Raw genomic sequence first — 24,616 nt, 5'->3', positions numbered from 1 at the left:
GTTTCCCTTTCTCCCTACCACACAACATCTGACACAGACATATATATATATATATATGTGAAACTGAACAATACATAGTTTCACGTATCAGTTCTTTCTCTGGAGGTACACAGCAACTTCCTTCACAGGTCATTTGTAGTTGATCTGAACATTCCTGTAACTCAGAATAGCTTAGTCATTCACATTTACTCTTCAAATGATATTGCTGTTATTGTATACAATGTTCTCTTGGTTCTGCTCCCTTCACTCTTCATTATTTCACGCATCTCTTTCCATGTTTTCCTAAAACCAACCTGCTCACCAATTCATACAACAGAGTATTCCATCACAATCGAATACTACAAGTTATTCAGCTATTCCCCAGCTGATAGGCAGCCCCTTTGATTTCCAGTTCTTTGCTGCCACAAAGAGAGCTGGTATAAATATTTTAAAACATATAGGTTCTTTTCCTTTTTCTTTTATCACCTTAAGCAGCAGATCTAATAGTGTTATTGCTGGGTCAAAGGATATACACAGTATTATAACTCTTTGAGCATAATTTCATATTGCTCTCCAAAATGGCTGGATCGGTTCACAGTTCCACCAACAGTGTATTAGTATCCCAATTTTTCCACATCCTTTGTAACATTTTGCAAATGCATTTTAATTCTAAAATGGTGTTATCCCTAAAGGCTATGTCCTTCCATTCCACAAAGAGATCAAGTGCTTCCTGCTCAAGACATTTTCTAACGTTTTTTTGGATTCCTAATTGTGACAATTGTCCTAGATCCGCTAAATGCCTGTAGGAAATGGTGAAGATCATAACTATTGTCCTTCCATTTTCCATTTTTAAGTGGAACTGTTTGTTTTCATTCGTTGGGTTGGGGCTGTTAAGTACACTGTTGCTAGACAGTTGTTAACTATACGTTATCCTTTCTTCTCATTTGGCGTTTATTCTGGATTTTGTTTTTAACAAGTCAGAAGTGTGATCGCACAGACTGCAGATTCAGAAATTACTCTGATATAGCTACCTATTTATTTCCTGTTATTATGATAAAATGAAATTCATTTTTATGTTATTTAGGGCTTTTATATCCAGTGGTTTTTTATTCTCTTCTTGACTATCTCTTCTTGGATGTATTCATCATCTATATATGTGACTACTTTGTGGTCTACAAGTGAGTCCTTGAACTCATTTCTAACCATATTTTCCAATACTTTTTTTGTTGTCATCTTCCTCTTGCATACAATTTTGCAATGAAGCAACTGAATATCAACGTATATGTTGACTTGATTTCAAACTTTTTGTCAAATTCTTGGTAAAAATTTCTCTACCTCTTCATTCTCTGTAACAGATGTTGTTGCATACTTCAAGGGAAATGCAATTTCATCCAAGAGACTATATCCTCTAGTGATATAGATCATGACCCATCCATACATGCCCAACCTTTGTGATTCCTGTCTGTGTCCTTTGGTATCACAACATGCTGAAATGGGTTCACCTGACATGCTATGGACATTCCTCTACATTTCTTAATATCATGGAGACAACAATGGAATACACAGGCAATACATACACTGGTTATCCCTAGCTCTCATCATATTGCAGATTCATAAATGTTTCTGGCCGTGCTTTTTTTTAATGTCCTTTACACTACTTTTCTTACTCAGTTCTTCATTTGTAACTTTTCAGACTGCTCATACCCTACCATGCACCTCTCTCCCACCCTTTAGGTGAACCTTAACTTTAAATATTTGGAGACTATGGTATTCCATGACTTGTAAGAAGTCTGGGGTTATTAAAAAAAAAACCTCTTCAATTTCCCAAAGACTCTACTAGACTACTACTTCCCTCTACTAATTAAATTCTAGGTCAAGCTTACTAGTTGATTTCAGTGTCTGTCCAAGATATATGCATTTATGGACAAGTTCTACGGGTTATCTATACTCTGGTGTCAAACTCAAATAGAAATGGGTCACTAAACTGAACATGAAGATCCCTGCTGGCCATATAGTCACATAGAAAACTATTAGTGTATATATGTATATATGTATATACACACACACATATGTATGTATGTGTACATACATACACATCATAGTAACATCTGTTAACAGGAACATATCTGGAAAATCTCACTATTTGTAGGGAATTCCATTTTTTATTTCAAATCCATCTAGGACATCCTCCACGATACTAGCAAACATCTTTGCCATAAAATACCCTGTTTTATATTGAGACATAAACCATCTTGTTTTAGACCTAACATGTCCTCTCAACCAAAAATCCTCAAAATTATCTTTTATTACACATTTTTTCTTCTTTTATTACACATTTAAAAGAAACTTGTATTGATTTTGACATATGGATGGGAGATATCTTCTTGGAGGAGAGCCTGATGCTTGAGCTAATATCTTCATTGTGCCCTGCACTGCAAAGCTGAGATAACCAAAGTGCTCCACGAATGTTTCCAGTTACCTTTGTTTACAAATTGAAACCAACTCCTTTATTTGCTTCTAAAAGGAGAACCTGTGAACTATCTTTCCGTTTAGCTATAATTCCTTGATGTCCTCTGGTTTTACATATACCTATATGTCACTACTGATGTGATTCAGTGACTCCACTAGTGTGTTGACTTAATTTTCACTAAACAAAGAGTTCGCATTTAGAGATACATAGAGCCTAAAAGCCAGGATAATGAGCACCCTTTGCCCCCTCTTTTTGGCCACTCTGCCACTGTTACTGAAGAGAAAAAAAGGAGGCTGCACAGGACTGAGGATTCAAAAAACATTTATTGATATTTTTCATTTTCGTATCAGCTGAAACTGCCATCATTCACAGCACTCCACACTCATCACATTACACCACTGCAAGAAATGCACTGAGACGCATTCTCTTATCCCTTCTTGGGCCCAAACTGGGTTATTACAATTTCATAGATTCAGTTTCAAGTATCATGCTACTGTTCTTTCTATTCATTGTTGTAATCATTGCACATAACAAATTCCTGCTTCTACTTACTTCATTTTAAACCAGTTCATACATATTCATGAATATTCTACTAGTCCCAACATTAATGCACCACCGTTTGTTTAGCTATTTCCCAAATCAACGGCCATTGGCTCTGTTTCTAGTTCTTTATTACTACAAAAAATTCTAATATAAATATTTTCATGTACATAGCACTAAAAGTGATTTAAAATTTTTCATCTGGTTGCTAACTTACTAGTGAGGAGTCTTTCTGTACTCACCTAGGCTAAGAGAGATAATAGTCTGCTGCCTGAACCATATTCAAAACCCTGGCTCCAGCAGTATTGAATAGCTTTTGACAACCCAGGGCCACTTCAATGTCACAATGGAGTATGTAGCCTGAAAGGGATAGGGACTAGCCCTATTTGTCACTCTCATAGGTAACTCTCAGATAAGGAAATTCCCCCTATCAATTCAGCACCTTCTCTGAAAACCATAATCTTGGAGAATTACTCAGAGAACAGAGAGGCTACATGACTTGTGCTCAGGGCTGAGGAGCCACTATGTTTGAGAGGTAGGACATGAACCCAGGCCTTCTTTGGTTTGAGACTAAGCTGTCTATGCACTGGGTGATTACATTATACTGCCTCTTGTAGCCTACACATGTTTTATAAATACAGGCTATTATAATTATTCTTTCCCGAGAAGAATTAAGACCACAACAAGAATTCCTCTCGTTAATACGCAATGACTGAGAAAATACACATTTGTAGTTAAGTGTACCTATCTAAAGATGAACAATTTTTTACGTTTGGGTTTAAATATCACATTTCTTTCTGTAGTATAAATTTTAAGATGTGTTATTTGCATTGCTTCAAAAAAATTTTTTTTACATTTTTTTTGAGGGGGGAAGGCAGGGCAATTGGGGTTAAGTGACTTGCCCAAGGTCACACAGCTAGTAAGTGTGTCAAGTGTCTGAGACCAGATTTAAACTCAGATCCTCCTGACTCCAGGGCTGGGGCTCTACTCACTGTGCCATCTAGCTGCCCCCAAATTTGCTGAAAGGAACAGGTGCAATTCATGTAAAAAGGAAGAAAAAAGATGCTACTTTTCAGGTAATGGAGGAAGAAAAAAGGCAATTAGAATCAACAGAAGAAACTTTTAAAAAGTTAACACCCTACAAAACATATCTTCCAGAGAGTACATTGTTTGTTTTTGTTCAGTCGTTTTAGTCGTGTCTGACTCTTCAAGACCTTATCTGGGGTTTTCTTGGCAAAGATACTGGAGTGGTTTGCCATTTCCTTCTCCTGTTCATTTTATAGATGAGGAAACTGAAGCAAACAGGTGATTTCCCCAGAACCTCATAGCTAGTAAGTGTCTGAGGCCAGATTTGAACTCATGAACATGAGTCTTCCTGATTCCAAGCCCAGTGCTCTATTCACTGTGCCTCCCACCCTGCCCCAGGCACATTATTATTAAACATGAACAAATTTACGCAAATATCATCAATTCCTCCAGTTATGCTATTCTAGTTATTGGTTAGGGAAATAATAGTGTCCTGCTTTTGAACAATTTTAATGTTTCATGCAGTTCTGAACTACACTGTCTTAAGGAGACAGCTTATCAACTTTTACTTCAACTGGTAATTTACGCACAGTCTCTTTAGGAAGATGCTATAGCCATGAAGGAGAACAGACTGAACTGTCATTAATTACTGTAAAGGTAATAAAAAAGTTGGATAGCAGAAGCAGCAGCACACATGCAGAAGATCAATTAAGAGCCTTCCTAATTATGAGATCAGCCGTAGTGGACTTGGAAGGCTGCAGCCCTCTGAAGGAAAAGATTCCCTAATTTTAAAAAACAATTATTAAAGCAAAGCAGCATAATGAAAATAGGCCCAGATTTCCCAGTGCCCTATCAGGTGTGCTTCCACATGTATGCAGAAGTATCCAATCCTATTTCTGCACCTAAGCATGAAGGAAGCAGCTGAGCTGAGAGTTAAACACTGCTGACCCATCACTTCTCTGACCAAAGAACCTAGATTCACTGCCATCTGCCAGGGTGAACTTCAAGTCTGTCTCTATAATATTTTGTCAGTGGCTCTCAAGTGGGGCCAGCACTTTTCCTGTCCCTCCAGGACCCAGCAAGTCAAACGTGGCAGCACAGAAGAGGGTGAAGAACATGGCACCATTTTAGTGTCAGCCTTGCCACTTACCATCTGTAGCCTTGCCACTTACCATCTGTATCACCCTGAGCAAGGCAATCACCTTTGAGTTTCAGTTTGCACATCCATAAAATGGGAATTATAGCAATTGTACTGTCTACTTTGAACAGTTGTTGTGAGGATCAAATGAAATAACGTGAAGGTATTCTAAAAACACAACCTGTTCTTATTACTACTTTATCAGAAAAAAATTTAGGAACGTGAAATAATAATTAAAAGCTTCAGACAAAAGCTTCTACATACTTACTAGTAACATTGAATATGTAACTTAAATAATGTCTATCTTTAGTTAAGTAAAATGAAATAACTAGGAAATAAATACCATGTATACAATGGGGCACAGGCAGCCACTACCAAGTAGCAAATACGACTACTAACTTATATCCGAATAGGAGCTTATCCAGTTTAAACAGTGCTTTACTTAGGTATCTTACTTGATCCTCGAGATGGAAGCAGAATCATTCCCATTTTACAGGTGCATAAAGAGAGGCTAAGCACAGTTATCTTTACCAAAAGTCACAACCAATCAGTGACTTAAGTCATCAATAACCACTACCACCAAAACTGAAGTAAAAAGTAGGATACATTTCCTTTTTATAAACATTGGGACAGAGTAAATTTTCTTTCAAATAATCAGCATAGCATCTGACCTAGATTTGGTTTGTTACATTTTTTTAATAACAGCAATAAACAGACATCTGTATAGTGTTTTTAAAGGCTACAAAGCACTTTTCATAGATTATTTCACTGAACCCTCCTGACAACCCTAAGAGGTAGGTATTGTTAACTCACTTTTATTGATGAGGAAAGTGAAGCTCACTGAACCTGTGAGTGGCCCCAGTCCACTCACCCAAGAAGTACCAGAAAAGGCATCTGAGCCCAGATCTCCCTGACTCTAATCTCAGTCAGGCCTCATATCCATTTTGCTGGGCTGCCCCTCAATGCTTTGCCCAACAAGTAAAAGTATATGTTGATTTCATTTACTGATTTGCCTAAAAGTTAACTAACTAAAAAAAGACGATACGTAAAGCATTTGTTGTTGGATAAAAATCTAAATGTGTGAAAATCTAACCTTCAAACATAATGGTTAAAGTGATAAAAGTGAATGAAGTTGCAAATTCATGCTGTAAAGTCATTCTCTAATTTAATTTTAAGGGCTAAAACAGATTTACAATTTCTAAATATAAGGACACAGTTATGTTTCTTGAGCAAAGGAAAACAAAGGGCTAGAGTAGTGTTAATACTCTTTTTAAAGGATTTGAGTTGTAGGTGGAGAAATAAATTTTGGGGATGTTTTCCTCTTAATAAAATAAGATTTTTAAAACTTACTTTTTCAAAAAGTGGCTCAAATATTTTACTCCAGTCAGTTCAAGTTTTTTTAAAGATAATTCTAAGAACTCTTTTTACTGGAAGAATTTTCCTCTGATTTAACTCTCTTATACTAGAAAATTTTTTTTCAAAATTTGTTAAGAAAAAATTATATCTAGAATTTGTAATTGTTACAGTAATGGTTCTTGTTTGGAAAAATACTGAGAAAACAAAATTATAATCCTACCATGTTACTTAAAGCAAAAATAAAATCCAGATACCATTAAATATCTATATGCAGTATCTTTATTTTAATAGAGGAGAAAACATCTTGAATAGACTCTACTCTGATATATATATATATATACACACATACATATATACATATATAATGATAGAGTCACACTAAAACGATATAGTTAACTAAATCTGGTTCCATAATGTATATGAAGTGCAATATGTCTTAATAAAGTCCCTTTTAGAACACAAGTGAAAATTACTTACTGGTTGCATAGCTCTGGATGTCTAACTAAATTCTGAATGAATTCATTCAGTCCTGCTCTTCTCTGTTTAATAAAATCTGTTAAAAAAGAGACATATGCTAGTAGGATTATTCATGTCAGATCATAGATATCTTACCTGGAGTTATAAAAACAAAGACATATACAATAAATACTATTTGGGAAGTTATGACAGATGACTCTGTTGCTGTATGCGTCAGGTTATTTTGCACTGAAGTGCAGCTCTAGCACACACAGATGCATACATATATACTAGCATATATATATATATATATATATATATTATGCTTTTAAATAGTGAAATACAAATTTTAAAACTATTAACATAATATAAACACATTCCTCAAAACTCATTTCCACAAAATCACTATTTAAGGGTCTAAAATATTCTGCTACCAAAATAGAGACATTCTACATACTGTTTCCCAACCTCTGATATTATGCTGATCACATCAGTAAGAACTGGTCTTATGCTAATGGTGATGAAAGATGAGAGTACAACCTCAACGAATAAAAATACTTATAGAATTGATTGCTGTAGTTAACAGAAATTTTTAGTGAACTAAGGATTAACAAGAAAAAACTTGTTACATTCCTTCTTGCCAATTATCTTTCTAAAAGGTATTGGTATACTTTCTTGACTTAGGAGTATTGCTTTGTTTTTGGTCTGGACTTGTGATGTCATAAGGGGAATTAACAGCTTAGTCATGAGAGGTTTAGTGAGGTGCCTGTGATCAAATAGCTAGTAGGTGTCAGAAGGACTTGAACCAAGTTCTTCTTCTTCTTCTTTTTTTTTGGTGAGGCAATTGGGGTTAAGTGACTTGCCCAGGGTCACACAGCTTATAGGTATCAAGTGCCTGAGACTGCATTTGAACTACTCAGGTCCTTCTGATTCCAGGGCCAGTGCTCTATACACTGTACTACCTAGCTGCCCCTGAACCAAGTTCTTCTTGATACTAAGGCTGCCCTTCTATCCACTGACACATCTCTTTCAAGAATTAGACAAATTTATTCTTTGGTAACAGAATAGTACAGATGCTGTGGTACGCTACTGTGAACATCAATTTTTGTCATACAGAACTGCAAATAAAGAGATGGAGATGAATGTATACTGAGTGCAAGTTACACTTTGGAAGCTTATATATACATATGTGTATGTATGTATGCATGTATTTATTTTTAATTCCTGATATTAGCTAGTTTCTTAACAATTTCCCTCCTTAGAAAGATGGACTATCCAAAACCAAAAAGCATTCCAACAAGCTGGTAAATTATGTTTTTGCAACAGACACTAGGCTTTCATACCTTACAAAATCTACGGATACAGTCTCTTGAGTTTTTTAATAAAGAGCATACTTTTCTCACTCAGTAATCACTTTCTCAGGGAATTGGAGCGTAAATTTCGTTCTTCGCATCACAGGACATTAAAAAGTTTACATGAAAATTGTACCCAGAGACAGTCTTGGTTTTTATAACTTGATTTAAAGGACATGTAGTTTTTCCTTTTCACCTCATATCCCCAGTGCCTAATACAGTTCTTGATACTTAACAGATGCTTCATAAATTGATTAATTAACGAATGTACTATAGCTCCCACATTTAGCCACTTTTATGGGGGGGGGCAGGATAGGGCAAATAAAAATTTGGGATATTGTGAAAAAGTCCAGATTGTTTGTCAAGAGCAGCTAGAGTGAAACTGTACTTTGTGGATACTCACTGGAAGTTATGTTTTGGTCTTGAAGACCAGTTCTGAAAAGACAGGAATTTCCTTTCTTCAGTAAGCATGTAGCCTATACTACACTAAGTGCTATTAGACTTTTCATTTCATTACTGACTTTATTTCAACCATTTCAACCACTCAAGCTTATTGAATAACTAAGCAGGAATAAGTGAGAATTCTAACAAAATTAAGAGAGGAAAAAAAAAGAGCTTCAGGAGAAATAGAATAAAAAATTTAGAAATGAAAGGGAACTTTGATGTCATCTAGATACCATCTTTATTTATCAACTGCTTCACTGAATATATGAGCAAATAGGGTCAGAGAGAGTTTAAGTGAGTGACCCAACGTCCTAAACCAGTACCTGGTAGAGTTAGGATGCAACTGCCAGTCCTCTGTCTCTAATCTTCCTTTTCTTTCCACCACACCATATGCTGCCTCATTTGTCTCAGCAATATTTCTTTCAATAGATAAGCTCTAATTTTTCCTCATCCGTCCATTTTTTTTTGCAGAAAATATTACTGTCTTTACTGTGCCAATTATTAACTGGGAAATTATATAATAAAGCACTCAGTAATAGTAGCTAGCATTTTCATAGTGCTTTAACATTTGCTAGGCACTTTATATATATTATCTTGTTAGACATTCACAGCAACTCTGGCAGGTAGGTGCTATTACTGTCCCCAATTTTACAAATGAGAAAACTGAAGCTGAAAGAAGTTAACTATCTATCTTAACTAAGTCACAGTAAATATCTGAAGCTGCATTCAAACTCCAGTTTATCACTCTACTTTACCAACTAACTTACACCTGTTTACAGATTATCTATTCCAAATCCCTCAGTATTTGCTGGTAAAGAAAGGAATGATGTAAACAAGCATTTATTAAGTGCCTACTATGTGCCAGGCACCTTGCTAAGCACTTTACAGATATTATCTCATTTGCTCCACATGACAACCCTGCAGAAGTAGGTGCTATGTTCTTTTTCTCATGAAGCTCAAGCACCTGGCTCACCATCTTCCTTTGTTCTCCAACTCCTGCCCTTATATTAGTGGACATTACATCTATGTAGATGCTCCCACAAGCTCCCTAAACTTCCTTTCTCTCCAACTTCTTAAGGCTCATGATTTATTACTTTGTTCTACCTCAGGAACAGGAAAAGATGGTCACACACTATTATCTCACCACTGCTCACAAGTGTTCTGCTCCTCTCATTAGAAACTTTCCCCTCTCTGACAACAACCTATCAATCCACCTCTCCTTACACTGCACTCCTCCTGAACTACAATTTTTCAACCTCAGCATGTTCTCAGGCCAATATGCCTGCTCTTACTTTACTTTCCTCTCTTCCCCAAGTCAACCCAAGAGTCATTTCAACCCTACACTGACCTCTGCTCTTGAATTCCTTGTCCCTTTTTCCTATCACTGGCTCTTCTCTTGCCAAACCTCAGCCTTAGATTATTCCTACCATCTATCTTCCTCCATTCCACTAGATGAAGTTGGAGAAAATCTCATAACCATGACATCTGGGTACATTACAAATTTATTCACTGGGCCCATAAGGCAGCAAAGTGGTCCTTTTATTCCCCCCCTTGTTAATTGCCAATCTCACTCCTCAAAGGAACTATTCCAAAGCTTCTATTTCCTCAGACCTACCACAAGTCCTATCCAAAATTTCTGCCCAGACGAGGATTTGCCATGCTTTACTGAAACAAATTAATGTTATTCAACATGATATCCCTCTTTTCTCATTCTCTTCATCTCAAAATCCTTTGACATCACTTCCCACTCTTTCCTGATTTCCTCCACTCTATAATCCCTCTACCTATGCACTTGATCTCATCCCCTCCTGTCTTTTATAGCAGGCTGAATATTTAACTACACACTACCCTTTCTTTCTCCAACCTCTTCAATCTTTACTCCCTATCAACTGGTTTATTTCCCATACCTTTCAAACATGCTCAAGTATACCTCATCTTTTATAGACCTTTGCTAGACCCTACCATCCCCTGAAGCTATTATCCTGTAACTTTTCTTTCTCAGCCAAATCCCTGAAAAAGGTAACTCTATTTCCTTTTACTCTTCAATCCTTTGTAATCTGGCTTTTGATCTAATCACTCATTTAAAACTGCTCTCTCTAAGGTTACCAACGATCTCATTTTTTAAAAAAGCAGTTTTATTGATATCTTTTGTTTTTCCCATTATCCCTCCTTCCCCCGCCAAGACAGTAATTCCACATAACAAAGAATGTTTTTTAAAGATTAAAAAATCAGCAAACTCATCAATATATTGAAAAACTCTGAAAATACATGCAGGTTCAACACTTGTGGTTCTTCCATCTCTGCTAAGCAGTAGGTGGAAGTGTCTTCTTATCGCTCTTCTTTGGGGCCACAGTTCTTTTGTTTCTCTGTGATTCTACAACATTCACTTTCTTTTTCATATAATTTTTATTGGTATCTTTTGCTTTTTACATCAGAATTGCTCCTAGTAGTGCCTTTCCTGTCCCTTCCCAGAAAGAGGAGAATATTCTTACAGTAAAAAAAGGGAGAACAAAATAATGGGCAAAAATATATTAATGAACATAGAAAAATGCATTGATATACACAAAAATGGTAATATGTCAAAAAAAAAGTTGGGAAACTTTCACAATATTCTACATCCATGGGCCTTCCACCTCTGCAGAGGAGGACATGACTGTCTCTTCATATCTCTTCACTGGTGCCATGTTTGTTCTTTGTAATTTTGCAATATTCACTTCTGATTGTTTTGTTGGTGGTTTTTCCAACTGTATTTTTTAAGCTATCTATGTTTACTTCACTCTGCATGAATTCATATCAAGTCTTTCCATGCTTCTCTGTATTTATCATATTTGTCAATTCTCAGAGCACAGTCATATCCTATTACATTCACATACCACAGTATGTTTAGCCGTTCCCCAATCAATGGGCACTTTTTTCCCAGTTCTTTGCTACCACAGAAAACACTGTAATACATATTTTGGTGTACGTGAGGACATGCTCATTGGGAAATGTGTCTAGTAGTGGAATCTCTATCATTATAGACACTTACATAATTCCAAAATGTTTTCCAAAATGATTGTAATGATTGATAGCTCCAACAATGCCTTACTGTGCCTATCTTCCCACCACCCTTTCCAATAATAACTGTTCATATCTTTTGTCATCTTTGCAATCTGCTGGGTGTGAGATGAAACCTCCTGATTATTTTGATTTGCATTTCTCTTATTATTAGTGATTTGGAGCCCTCTTTCACATGATTGTTAAGACTTTGCAATTCCTTTTTTTAAAAATTAGTTGTTCCTATCCTTTGATGATTTATCTACTGGATAATGACTTTTGGTGTCATGTATCTGTTAGTTATCTAAATTTCTTGGATAGCAAACCCTTATTTGACAAATCTGATACAAAGATTTTTCCCCTTTGATCACTTTCCTTCTTAACCTAGATGCATTAATTTCATTTGTGAAGAAACCTTTCAATTTCAAGTAATCAAAATTATCTTCTTTATCTCTTGTAATTGCCTTATCCCCTATTTAAGAAAACATCTCCTACCAGTAACTGCAAAAGGTATATGATTTTCATCTCTTCTAATTTTTTAAAATGTGATAATTTAACAGTCAGCTCATATCCATTTTGAATGTTTTGTGGAATATGATGTAAAATGTTAAATCTAATTTCTGCCAGATGGCTTCCCAATTATCCCAGTAAATTTTTTTAAATATCAAATTGGGAGTTTTTCCTAAGTAGGTTATGTTTTCAGGTTTATCAAATACTAGGTTATTGAGGCCCGCTATTTCTTTAAATCTGTAAGCCTGTTTCATTCTCTATTTTTAACTGCTGCTTTATGATATATTTTGAGGTCTGAAAGTGCTATTATCCCTTCTCTTTACTTTTTTCATTTTTTTTCTTTGAAATTATAGATCTTTTTGTTTCTCCAAATTAATTTTCAATATCTCTTCTTTTGTACTTATGTTAAGCTAGTTTATTTCTTGACTTGTGATACTATTTTATCCCATTTCATACTTTATCCTTCCTTGTTTTAGGTATAAAGACTATATGGATCTCATAAAAGGAGTCTTTTTTTTTTTAAGAATAATTTGTGTAGCATGGGAACTAATTATTTATTAAAAGCTAGACAGAATTCTACTGTGAATCCATCAGGACCAGGACTTCATTTTCCCTTTGATAGTTCCTTTACAAGTTGAGGAAACCGAAGCAAAAAGGTTAAGTGATTTGCTCAGTCACACAGCTAGTGTCTGTGGCTGCATTTGAACTCAGGTCTTTTTGACTCTAGGCCCAGAGTTTGAGCCACAGACTAGCTACCTAGCTGGATTAGCCTTCTCTACTGTTAATCCATCAGAATATTATCTTATTAGGGTTCTAGGTGTCATTCCCTGAAGAGACAGCTGCAACTATATTAGCCCTAGTGCATAATTCTTATTTTAGGGAGTTCTAAAAGTTCCTAAGGACTAGAAAAAAAATGTCTAGTCCTATCTTGTTGGTCACATGACCCAGAAGTAAAAATGATCATTTACTTATCAAATTTAGTGGTTTTTTTCCTCAGTTCTGAAGCATTTGACATTGTTGAACAATCCATCGTCCTGGATGCTCATCCTTCTCTGAGTTTTTGTAACACCATTCTCTTGGTTCCCCTGCTATTTGTCTGTTCCCTCCTCAGCCCCCTTTCCTGTCTCAGCACCTACACTGCAGCCTCAAAATGTTACTGTTCTCCAAGGTTCTATCCTGGGCCTCTTCTCTACTCCCCCTACACTCTCCCTAGTGGTCATCTAATCAACTCCCATGGGATTCACTATGGTCTCTATGAACATGACTCAGATACACAGGTCCAGACCCACCCATTCACTCCTCTTGACCTTCTGCCCTGTATCATGACAGTTCAAGCTATATTTTCCTGGAGACATCTTAAATTCAACACGTCCCAAACTAAACATTATCTTTATTCCCAAACCATCCCTTTTCTAAACTTACCTAGTTCTAGAGAAAGCACCACCATTTTCCCCATTCTTTCTGATTTATAAACCTCAATATTATCTTGACCTCCTGTCTCTCCCTCATCCCACATGTCTAATAAATTGCCAAAACCTGTTCTTTCAACTTTCACAACATCTATCAAATCCAACCCCCACTCTTCACTTACAGTTACCCCTTTAGTTCAGGCCCTCATCATTTCTTGTCTCCTAATTGGTATCGCAACTATAAGAATCTCATCACTCCAGTCCATCCTACATACTGCTATCAAAGTCATTTTCCTTAAGCATAGACTTGACCATGTACCCCTACTCATTCCACCCCAAAGGCTTCCTATTGCCTCTAAAATAAAATGTAAATTCTTCTGTTTTAACTTTAAAAAGCTCTACACACCTTGAGCCTAACCTGTCTTTTTAACCCCATTCAACATGACTCTTTACCCCCACACTATCAGACCCAGCCAACTGACCTCTTTTTTGTTGCTCACAAAACACATCCCAGCTCCCCCGTCTCCAGAAATTTGTACTGGCCATCTCACGTCCCTGGAGCATAGTCCTTCCTTACTTCTGCCTCAGAATTTATCTCTTTAAGATACAGCTCAAGCCCCATCTTCTACTTGAAGCCTTCTTTGATCCTCCCTTCCAAACTACCTTGTAATTAACTTCTTTGTATATATTGATATTTATTGACTTTATATTATCTATATTTCTATAAGTACTTGTTGTTCTCCCCATTAAAATGGAAGCTCCTTTTAAATAGGTATTGTTTCATTTTTTGAATGTGTATCTCCAGCGCCTGGCACAAAGTAGGGATTACATTTTTTAGGTGACTGCCCAACAACTGAGTATTTTACTGAGACTGAAAAAAATGAAAGATGCTGTACTTGCCATTATTCATTCCTTCATACAAAATTAGTGAGCATGCTAAAGGAAATTTAATGCTACAAATGAAAAATATGGTCCATTCTTGTTTTGATGTCTACGCTATTTTCTAGCAGTAGTTAACAATACTGAATTTAATTACTGCCTCAAGGTCTTAGGAAAGAGAGGGACCTTTAGTATACAAAATGGCTATTTTATCTGAATATAGGCTGATATCTTCAAATTTACCCCCAAAATGAAATCTTGAAAGGGAACATTTAAAGGTATATACAATAAAAACCACAATTACACATAAGCTTTAATAACTTACAATTGCACAAAGACTTTTGGGACAATCTGTATTTTTAGATCTACGCTTTAAGAAAGCCACTTTGGCAGCTCTGTTGAGAATGGATTAGAATGAGCCTTGAGGTAAGGAGATCAATTAGAAGGCTACTGCAATAAAGCATGAAGCAGAGAGGTGTCTTGAGTGAAAAGAAGAAATGCATACAAGAGATGCCATGGAGACAGAAATGACAAGACTTGGTAATGGTTTAAAGAGAGAGGAATTGAGGAAGACACCAAAATTTCAAAACTGAGTGAATGGAAAGACAGTAATGCCACTTTCAACAATAGGGAAATTCAGGAAAAAAAGTGAATTTTAGGGAAAAATAAAAAGTTCTGCTTCAATAAGCTGAATTTGAGATGTCAATGGAACATCTAGTTCAAAATGTTCAACAGGCATCTTTCCTTTATTTGATCTCATAGCATTTATTTCCCTTCTGCCCTCATAATATTCTATTTTTTATTTTCTGTATACATCTATTATCCTTACTAGACTGTAAGCTCTCTGAGGATAGGAATTGCTTTGTGTCTTCTCCAGTATCCAATATAATGCTTTGCACTCAGTAAATATGTGATATAATTAGTTCATGAATGGAAGAGCATATATCACATTTGCCAGTGATCTTCTCTTTCAATTTTTTTGGTGCACTGACTTTGTGGCATAAACACCTTTGTGCTATGGACTATCACAGGTGCTATTCTTTAATCCAGACCTTGGAATTTTTGGATTTCAGACTTCTTATAGGGCATTTATCTTGGATGTCTCATTTCAAACTTGGTAGTCTACAATTACATTCATCAACCTTTCTCTACTCAAAATAACTTTCCTATTGCTGTCAACAGACAGTCCTGAAACCTCAGAATTATCTTTGACTCTTTTCCCTCTATCACCTATACTTAGTCACCAAGTTCTATTTTTTTTTTAAATCTTTCAGATTGCTCCCTTTTGCTCTATTCCCACTGTAACCACCCCAGTAAAGGCCTTTATCACACAATTGCTACATTTTGTACTTATCAAGTCTCTGCTCCAATCCAACCTACATACCACCTCCAGACTAATCTTTCTCAAATCCCAATTTTGTCATGACACTTCTCTGCTTAAACATTACAATGCTTATAGAATAAAATCCAAACCCCTCTGACAAACATTCAAGGCTTTTCATGGTGAAGCATCACCCAATCTACTGAATTTTATCCCCTCCTGCTCTTCATATAAACCTTGCCCTCTGACCAGACTAATTCTTTCTGTCCCCTTAACATACAATGTTCATTCCCAACTCCAGGCCTTTGCTCAAGCTAACACCCACTCCTCAAAACTTTTCCTTCCCTCCTTTCTCCATCTCAATCCTATTGACTCTACAAGGTCTAGCTCAAACCAACTTCCTCTACTAAGTCTTCCCTCAACCCTCGCGCCCACCCAGATCTCTCCATTCTCTGAGTTCCTATGGTGTTAATCTGTGTTACTCTTTCTGACATATTTAATCATATACTGCCTTTCATTGTTACCTAACTGCTTGGAAATGTGCATGTATTTGTATATAGAAGCACACATACATATGCAAACAACTCTCTAAGACCATAAGTAGAAGAAAAGTTGCTGGTAGAGAGTTTCCTACACCAATAAAATCCTAAGTCTGGACAAAAAGATACACATGTATATCTTTTCTCTGTGTCTTATCTTTCTAGAAGATGTGAGGCTTCCAGAGAATATTGACTATGGTTTATTTTTAAAATTTCCTTCAGGGACCTTACTGAATCCTTGGCTCCTAAGAGATCCAGATTACAACCAGACCTAAGCCACTACCTGTCTTTAATTTCATTCGTCTGACCAGAATGCCACATAGCTGGATGCCTCCACCTCCACTAGATCCTTAACATTTGTTGTTGTTATTCAGTCGTTTCAGTCACGTCTGACTCTCTATGACCCCGTTTAGGGTTTTCTTGACAAAGATACTGGAGTGGTTTGCTACTTCCTTCTCCAGTTCATTTTACAGATGAGGAACTGTGGCAAATTTCAACTCAGGTCCTTCTGACTCCAGGGCCAGAGCTCTATCTACTGTGCCACCTAGCTGCCCAAATCCTTAATATAACTCCCTAGTTTTCAGTGCCATCCTAAAAGGCTTCAGTTCCTAGACACCTCACCTATGGCTAGGGTGAACTTAATGTTCCATACAAGGGGTACAAGTAAACTCAAGGTTCAAAGTAACTAAATAGGGCTAAATTTCCTAACCTAATCCAGTTTCATCCTGAATTCAACTAAGGACAGCTCTAGCCCCACAAAGCTACAGATCACCATCCTTGGCTGGGAGAAAAACACCATGCATTTCTTCTCTTCCCCTTCCTATCTACTTACTGTCTCTCTTCTAGATGCTCTCTCCAACTCTTGGCTCCAAAGTTTTATGTAATTAATATTACAATAACTACATCCCCAGCACCACAAACATCATCAGATAAATACGAATATAACACATAGGTTAATACTCAGGATGTCTTCCCCAAACTGCTCAACAGTTTACAAAGAAAACTTGATTATTTACAGAAATGTATGTGTTTACACAAGTATATGTGTACAAATATACATATGTGTATACAAATGATAAATGTAAATAAAATAAGCATCTCAATAAAACTTAGTGTTTCTCAACATGTCTATCTAAAAAGGTAAAGATGTGCACATAAAAATATCTAGCGTGATACTAGCACTCAGAAATACAGCCAAATCTTTTTATTGTTTTTCACAAGTCATGTGATTAGGTTGTTAAAATATTATTATGTTGTATGATTATGTCAACCATTACTTGAATATATGATTGTTAGTTAATAGTGGAGCTAGTTTCTGACAAAGTATTTTCCATTAAGTTATTGCTTACCTGGATCAAAATTATCACCAAATATTCTTTTGGCAGGAATCTTCATTGTCATAGTTGGAAACTGTTTCTTTAGCTAAAATTTTAAAAATAAAATTACATGCACTAACAATTTTACAAATCAAATATTAATTCACAGAAACTAAATACAGTTATCTGATTTTTTAAAACTTCACCCTAAGATATCTTTTCTTATAAAGATAATTGCATATGATCAGTCAGCATACAGTATTAACTTGCATTAATACTAAAGTCCAACTCTGATGCCTCGTCCTAGCATAGTGGCGACTCTGGGTTCTTGAGGGTTATACCAGCAGAACGTAACCTCTGGCAGGTTCTGCCCAAATGGAAAGGCTTCTGGTAGAACCCTGGCAAGGGACCAAGGCAGCTTTCTGAGATTGATCAAGCTAGCTGAACAGACAAGTGCAACTCCCAGCAGGCTTGCTACTTGGTGAGGAATTCTTTGGCCAAGCCAACCCACAAAACAAACATAAAATGGTGCTAAAGTTTTATTTGGTGCTGTCCCTCTCTGTAGTGACTGAATGGGACATAAGAGGATGGGACTAATGTTAAGAATCACATAGTTTTTAAACTGTCTCTAAACTTTAATAGGTAATAACAATTATTAACTTTAATCCACTGAGAAAACATGTCGCATGTGTTTTCTTCATATAAATAACAGTGGCTTTCCACTGATGATTCCCCAGTGCTTACAGTACAGTAGCCTGGCACACAGTAGATATGTAATAAATGTTTAATGAACGATTGATCATGATGTCTTTTATCTTGGTTGCCTCCTTATCTAGTTTTCACCCATTAGCACATTAAATAAATATAAATGCCTAAGCAAGGTATAGAGAACCTGACCATGAAGAGAAACACAGATTTTGGTCTCAATTTTCTCATCTATAGAGTAGAGATAATCCTACTTGTCCTAGCTGTCTTGTAGGACTGTTGCAAAGATATAGTATCATGAATGTTAATTGTTTGGCAAACTATAAAGCTCTATGTAAACATGAGCTGTTATAAAGTAAAGATACGCGTTTCCATAGTCCAAAGGAGACTAAACGTACAAGTCAACTGGTAACTAAAATGTTAATATAGCATTTTTACTTTTATCTTTTATTTCATGTCTGAAGTGAACATTATTTTCTGATTTATGGAAATCTTGATCAGGTTTGGTCTGCCTTTTTCCACTAATTGTGACCAACTTGGTATCATTTCTCATTTCTCCTTTTTTCTCTCACCTGAAGGACAGAAAAAATTCAAAGGGTAAAAGTAGGGAGAGAAATGTAGAAAAAGCAGGGGTAGAGAAAACTATAAAGGAGAGATCAAAAAAGATACACAAATGAAGCAGAAAAGAGCTGTAACGGAGAGGAATGATGAAAATAGGAATAAACTTGCCTCTTATAAATTAAAATGTGGAAAATAAGATTTTTAATAGGATTTTTTTTCTCTTTTAATGAAAAAAAAAAAGAGGAGCCAAAGGAACTATCTACACTTCATCATTTTGCCTAAAACACTATGGTCAGATACCCTATTCAAGAACTGTCACACAGAGGGATCAAAAAGCCACTATCAAAGACCTCAATGGTAGAATTTATAAACTTGATACTACATATGAAATCTGCACTGGTGGAATGTTTCCACACCAAGAATGACATAAACCAAAGAAATCATAGGTCCGACATATATGTGCATCTACATATGTACACAGATAGATAGTAAGTGTATATAAATATAAAATGCTTAATTGTTATAGGTTTTTAAGTTTTAATTTCTTGGATACAAACATGACCATTTGCTTCAGCCTTCCATTTTGTTTCAAGAGGGTAGCTTTAACCACATTATACCTCTTTGAAGTGTATTAAATTTAATAAAAATCAGTCAAGACCCAACTTCCAACATTAGAACTTCTTTAAGCAATGACACACTGTTTAAATCCTTGAACTCCTGTACATAGTAATCCATCTCTGAAGGAAGTGACACATGACAATCACAGAAAATATTTTGTAAATTTAAATCACTACATAGTTACTTTTATTCCCCAACTTACATAGTATTCTTGATAGTCTAAGTGACACGAAAAATATCTTTGTTTCTGTTATTTATTTTCATCAAGTCAAACTGTTCTATATTACTTATAAGCCTAAACAATTAATTTCTCATAAGAATTTTTTAAAAGATAACTTAGGTATACTGGAATTTGTTCCCAGACAAATATGGCCCAGCTCATGAGAGTGGGTGTTGACACTAACCCTTTGGGCAACCACCTGTAAAGGAGGAAGCTATCAGGGAGGAAGCCTTTAGGGGCTGCCCTGCCTGCTTTGCCCATGGAGTGCCTTAGATTTGATAGAAAAGACTATGTGGGCCACTCTCACCTGGGATTACTGAGTGGTAGGAAAACTGCATTCATTAAAAGCAAATACCTTCAGTTTATATGTAATCCAGAGCTTGCAATCAGGAAGAGCCACTCTTCCCCATAATGCCATTTAATACATTTTAGTTATAGCTACCCTAAAATTCCCATTACAAAAGACAGACCAAAAAGTAGAAAAGGATGAAATTATATTTTCTCTATAACCAAGCTTAGGTGCTTTGTAAAAGAGTGTTATTTCCCATATAATTACATGCCAACTATTAGATATTTACTTTGATACTTTGAGTTTTTCCATAAGTCCACAATAAAGGATCAACCCAAAGCAAAGAAATTTCTGCTGGTTCTTTTTAATATTTTTGGGAATACCAGCATAGTATTCTGGGTGTCTACCTCTTCTTTTTCATTCTAATTACATGTCTAGCTCACTTCCTTTTGCAGTCATTTGTCTTTAACATCTTTTATGCCACTAACGCAGACCATCATTAGTAACACGATGCAACGTTATGCATGACATGGTATCAGTCTATTTCCCTTTAGGTTATTCGTAATTTTGATTCTTCAAAGATCATCATAGGATTCCAAAACTGACAGTCACATAGCATCCCTAGAAGAATACTATTTTTAAAGCTGGGAGCTTTTAAAATACTGACCAGTTTGGGATCAATGAAAACATGGTGCAATTTCCTAAATAAAATCTTAACTTATTTCCTCCAATTACTACTTAGTTCTGGGCCTAATTTACTGTCTATCTCTCCAAAATACACATAATGATTAGCTAATTCAATAGGTTAGCTACCAGTTATAACCTAAGCATTAATATACTTTTCCATCCACTTTGTTTTTCCAAGGAGGATGGTTAGGATATTTCTTTCCTATGTTTGTAAAGTTTCACTTTCAAATATTCTATGCAAGGAGTACAATGTAACATGTAAGTCAACAGGGAATATTTCTTTTGATCTGACTCTGCACAGGATACCTTACTAACAAAACCACTAAGATGAGTCTATTTCTCCTTATTTTATATGTGGTTTGATATCAATACTCAATGTATCACTTAACAAAAGGACTCCTTATAGCCCTCTTAGATTCTTGTATAATTCTTACGAATGTCTGAGATGTTTTGTTTGAAGAAAGCCTTTTCAAGGCTGCATTTAGTTCTACCAAGTCATATGCTTGGAAATAAAACATCAATAAACATACAGCAGGATGACAGAAAAATCAGCAGCAAAAGCCTACTCTCTTCTCATGCTGTCCTCAAGGATACCACTGATACACAGATAGACCATACTTACAAAGCTTTAATTTCAAAGGCCTTCTTGGACACTATTTTTTTGGAGAATGGATAAAGCACTGCAATAATTTCCATGATTTTGGCATCCTCCCTTGACATATCTTTTAATGTGAATCCTGAGTTCTTTGAACATTGCGTTGTGTCCATCAGCATGGATTATTTCTGTACATATCTGGTCAGGTTCAGCTGCTCTAACTTCCACCTTTTAAAGTACTGTCTTCACTTTTGTAGTAAGTTAGGTATTAAAAGTATTGGAATCCAAATGCTGTATAGTTCTACTTTCACTGCCATTAAACGTAAACCACTGTAAAAAAAATACCAAGGATCTGTTTCATTTTGCATCTGCTTGTTGTCTTGCTTTCTAATTTCATATACAAATCCTCTCAATGTTCTTGCTCAATTAGATCTTATAATTACTCCTCAACTGCTTTTTTAAGTTCTCTAAGGCAATCTTGCTTAGATCTTCAGTCGTCTTCTGTGACATTTGGCAAGTGAGCTCATACTTGAAACAGTGGCAAGAGTAGTAACCTCAGAAGCAGGTATCTATTGTTCAGATCACTGACTGGATAGCAAAGGTCAAAGTAAATCCTAAATTACAGTAACTGAAAATAGTGCCGTCGTTTCGACACTTGGAAAGAGATTAAAGGCTTGCTGGCTGAGGCAGCTTTGGGACTCTGAGCATCTTCCTTTGTGATGATTATTTTATATCAATCAACAAGCATATTTTACTATGTGCCAGGCACTGTGATAAGCACCAACGACATAAAGGCATGAGTAGTCCCTTTCCTAAAGGAGCTCTCATTCTCATAAGGCAGACAGTGTATATAAATAGGTATATACAAGACACATACAGAATAGATGGAAGGTAACCTGAAAGGGGAAGGTTCTAGAAGCTGAAGTCCCAGGAGAGGCTCCTATAGAAGGTGGCACTGCAACTACTGAAGGAAACCAGGAATTTTAAGAAGGGCTGAAAAGCATTCATTAAGTGCTTACTACATGCCAGGAATACAAAGAGAAAAGCAAGACCACTCTTTCTCTAAAGGAGCTAAGTAAGAGAAAGGCCACATATAGGAAGTTTCAGCTGCCAAGTCAGATGGTACTGTATCATCTTTAATGTTATTTCCAACATATTGATGCTGAATCATTTGAATGTGCATGAAGGACTTCCATAATGTGTACTTTTTTATATTCTAAGGCTTCAGTAACCGTGGGCCCAATCTACGGGATGCTAAGGAGACAGAGGCTGCAGCATCTGAAGAAGCAATTCCCAGGTTACATTTACACAAAGGTTGATTCCCTGGATGACAGCTGAAGGGGCTGAGCTGGAAGCAGGGCTGCTGGCATGGTAGACATTGCTACTATTGAAGCTTCCGGGTCTCAGGTTGTGAAATGTCTCTACCTAGGTCAGATAGGAAGTGATTGTCAAGATGGCAGTGGTTTTATTTGCTTGGCACATATTTCTCCCTGTCTCTTTCTCAAAATGCCTCTCTGCTTCAGCTAGGCTGGCCTGCCTGCCCTGTAGGTGGCAATTGGTGGGGATGCCTGTCTCCTTCTCCATAGGAACACTGTGTGCAAAGTCTGAGACTAGGCTTGTATGGCTGGACTGAATGTCCACAAGGAAGAAAACCAGAAAAGCAGGAAGGAACAAGGTTGTAAAGAGCTTTAAATATCACATAAAGGGCTCTAGGTTTGATTACCAAAGTAAGAGAAAGCCACAGTTTACTGAGGGGGCTTGGAAGGATGTGACATGGTCAGATATATACTTTAGGAAGCTGTGTGGAAGATGGAATAGTATTCAGAGAAACCTGAGGCAAGGAGACCAATTAAGAAGGTATTACAATAATCCAGGTGAAAAGTAAAAAAGGCCTGTACTCGAGTGGTGGCTATATGATTGAAAGAAAGGGACTACAAGAGATGTGAAAGCCAAAGCGACGAGATTTGGCAACAGACTCAATATGGGTTCAGTGATAGTGAGGAGTCAGGACCCCAAGATTGCAAATCTAGGTGAACTAAGAGGATGGTGGTGTCCTTGACATTAATAGGGAAGTACTTAAGAGAGGTGGGTTTGAAAAGAGAGATAATAAGTTCTGTTTTGGATATGATGAGTTTGTCATGTTTATGGGATATCCAGTATGAACTGAACAATAGAAGTCAGCGATAAGGGATAGAAGCACAAGAGAAAGACTACAGCTGGGGAACTGCACAGATACACACGCACCTCGGAATCATTCAGATATTGATAACTGAACCCATGGGAACAGTAATATCACTAAGTGAGATGGGATAGAGAGAAAAGAGAAGAGGGCCCAAGACAGAACCTTGTGGGACTACTACAATCAGTAAGCATGACGTCAGATGAATTGTCCACTTCTAAGTTTCTGCAATCAACAATTTTAAAGAAGTGGAAATGGAGCTGCTATAACTGGACTCACTATATTCACCTTTTATTCTAACTGGGATTTATCATGACCTTTCCTTGAACCAATCAATGATCTGACTGTACATCTTCATCTAATTCTGAACTTGACAACTAGGTCCCCAACCAGCGATTTTCGCTTTTTAGGCATGCAGTACTCAGTTCCTCCCCTCTCCACCCTCTTTCTTTACTCTCACCCTTTCTCTATCCCTCACAACCTTTGTTCCTCTCTCCCCACCTCTCAGTGTTTATTACTTCCTTCTAACTCTACTTGAAGAATTTATGATGTACAAGAATGAGTCACTCAAGCAATTCTAAAGCCTTCTGGATCCTTTACTTTCGTGATAATGAACTGTACTGTCCAGCATTATTCATGTTCCCCAGCACCTACCCACTCTGTGCTTGGGTAACTGGGTATCAGGTAATTTACTGTCTTAGTCTGGAGTATCTTATTAAGTTCTTCATAGAATTTCTCTATTTCTTCACCTTCTGCAGCAGATTATAACACATGCTATAACTATCTTCAAGGTGGTCTATTTTTTAGACTACTATGTATATGGTGAAATGAGCAAATGATCCATAAAATTTTGTTCCTTGTTTTAGGGAGCACAGGACCAACTCCATCAAATTATTTATTCACCTCTCCAAGAAGAATCTGGGAGCTAAGAGTACCACCTGTTAAATTGATGTTTACAGTCTAAAAACTTGGTACCTTTTCTTTTTAGCCA

The 24,616-nt window shown here is 36.5% G+C and overlaps 1 protein-coding gene across 2 annotated transcripts in view; it reads right to left on the bottom strand.

Moving 5' to 3' along the window:
• Positions 1-24,616, bottom strand: part of LOC118831213 (serine/threonine-protein kinase Sgk3) — a 161,327-nt gene that overhangs the window by 54,529 nt on the left and 82,182 nt on the right. For both annotated transcript variants that reach the window (XM_036738433.1, XM_036738422.1), the window contains exons 4-5: positions 17,805-17,877; positions 6,987-7,062 (exon numbers count right to left, since the gene is read on the bottom strand). In XM_036738433.1, the coding sequence (XP_036594328.1) occupies positions 6,987-7,062; positions 17,805-17,877 (149 nt within the window). The remainder of the gene's footprint in view (positions 1-6,986; positions 7,063-17,804; positions 17,878-24,616) is intronic.

The sequence above is a fragment of the Trichosurus vulpecula genome, chromosome 1 (genome assembly GCF_011100635.1).
Source record: "Trichosurus vulpecula isolate mTriVul1 chromosome 1, mTriVul1.pri, whole genome shotgun sequence".
NCBI lineage: Eukaryota > Metazoa > Chordata > Mammalia > Diprotodontia > Phalangeridae > Trichosurus > Trichosurus vulpecula.
This window is presented reverse-complemented; position numbering and strand designations above follow the sequence as displayed.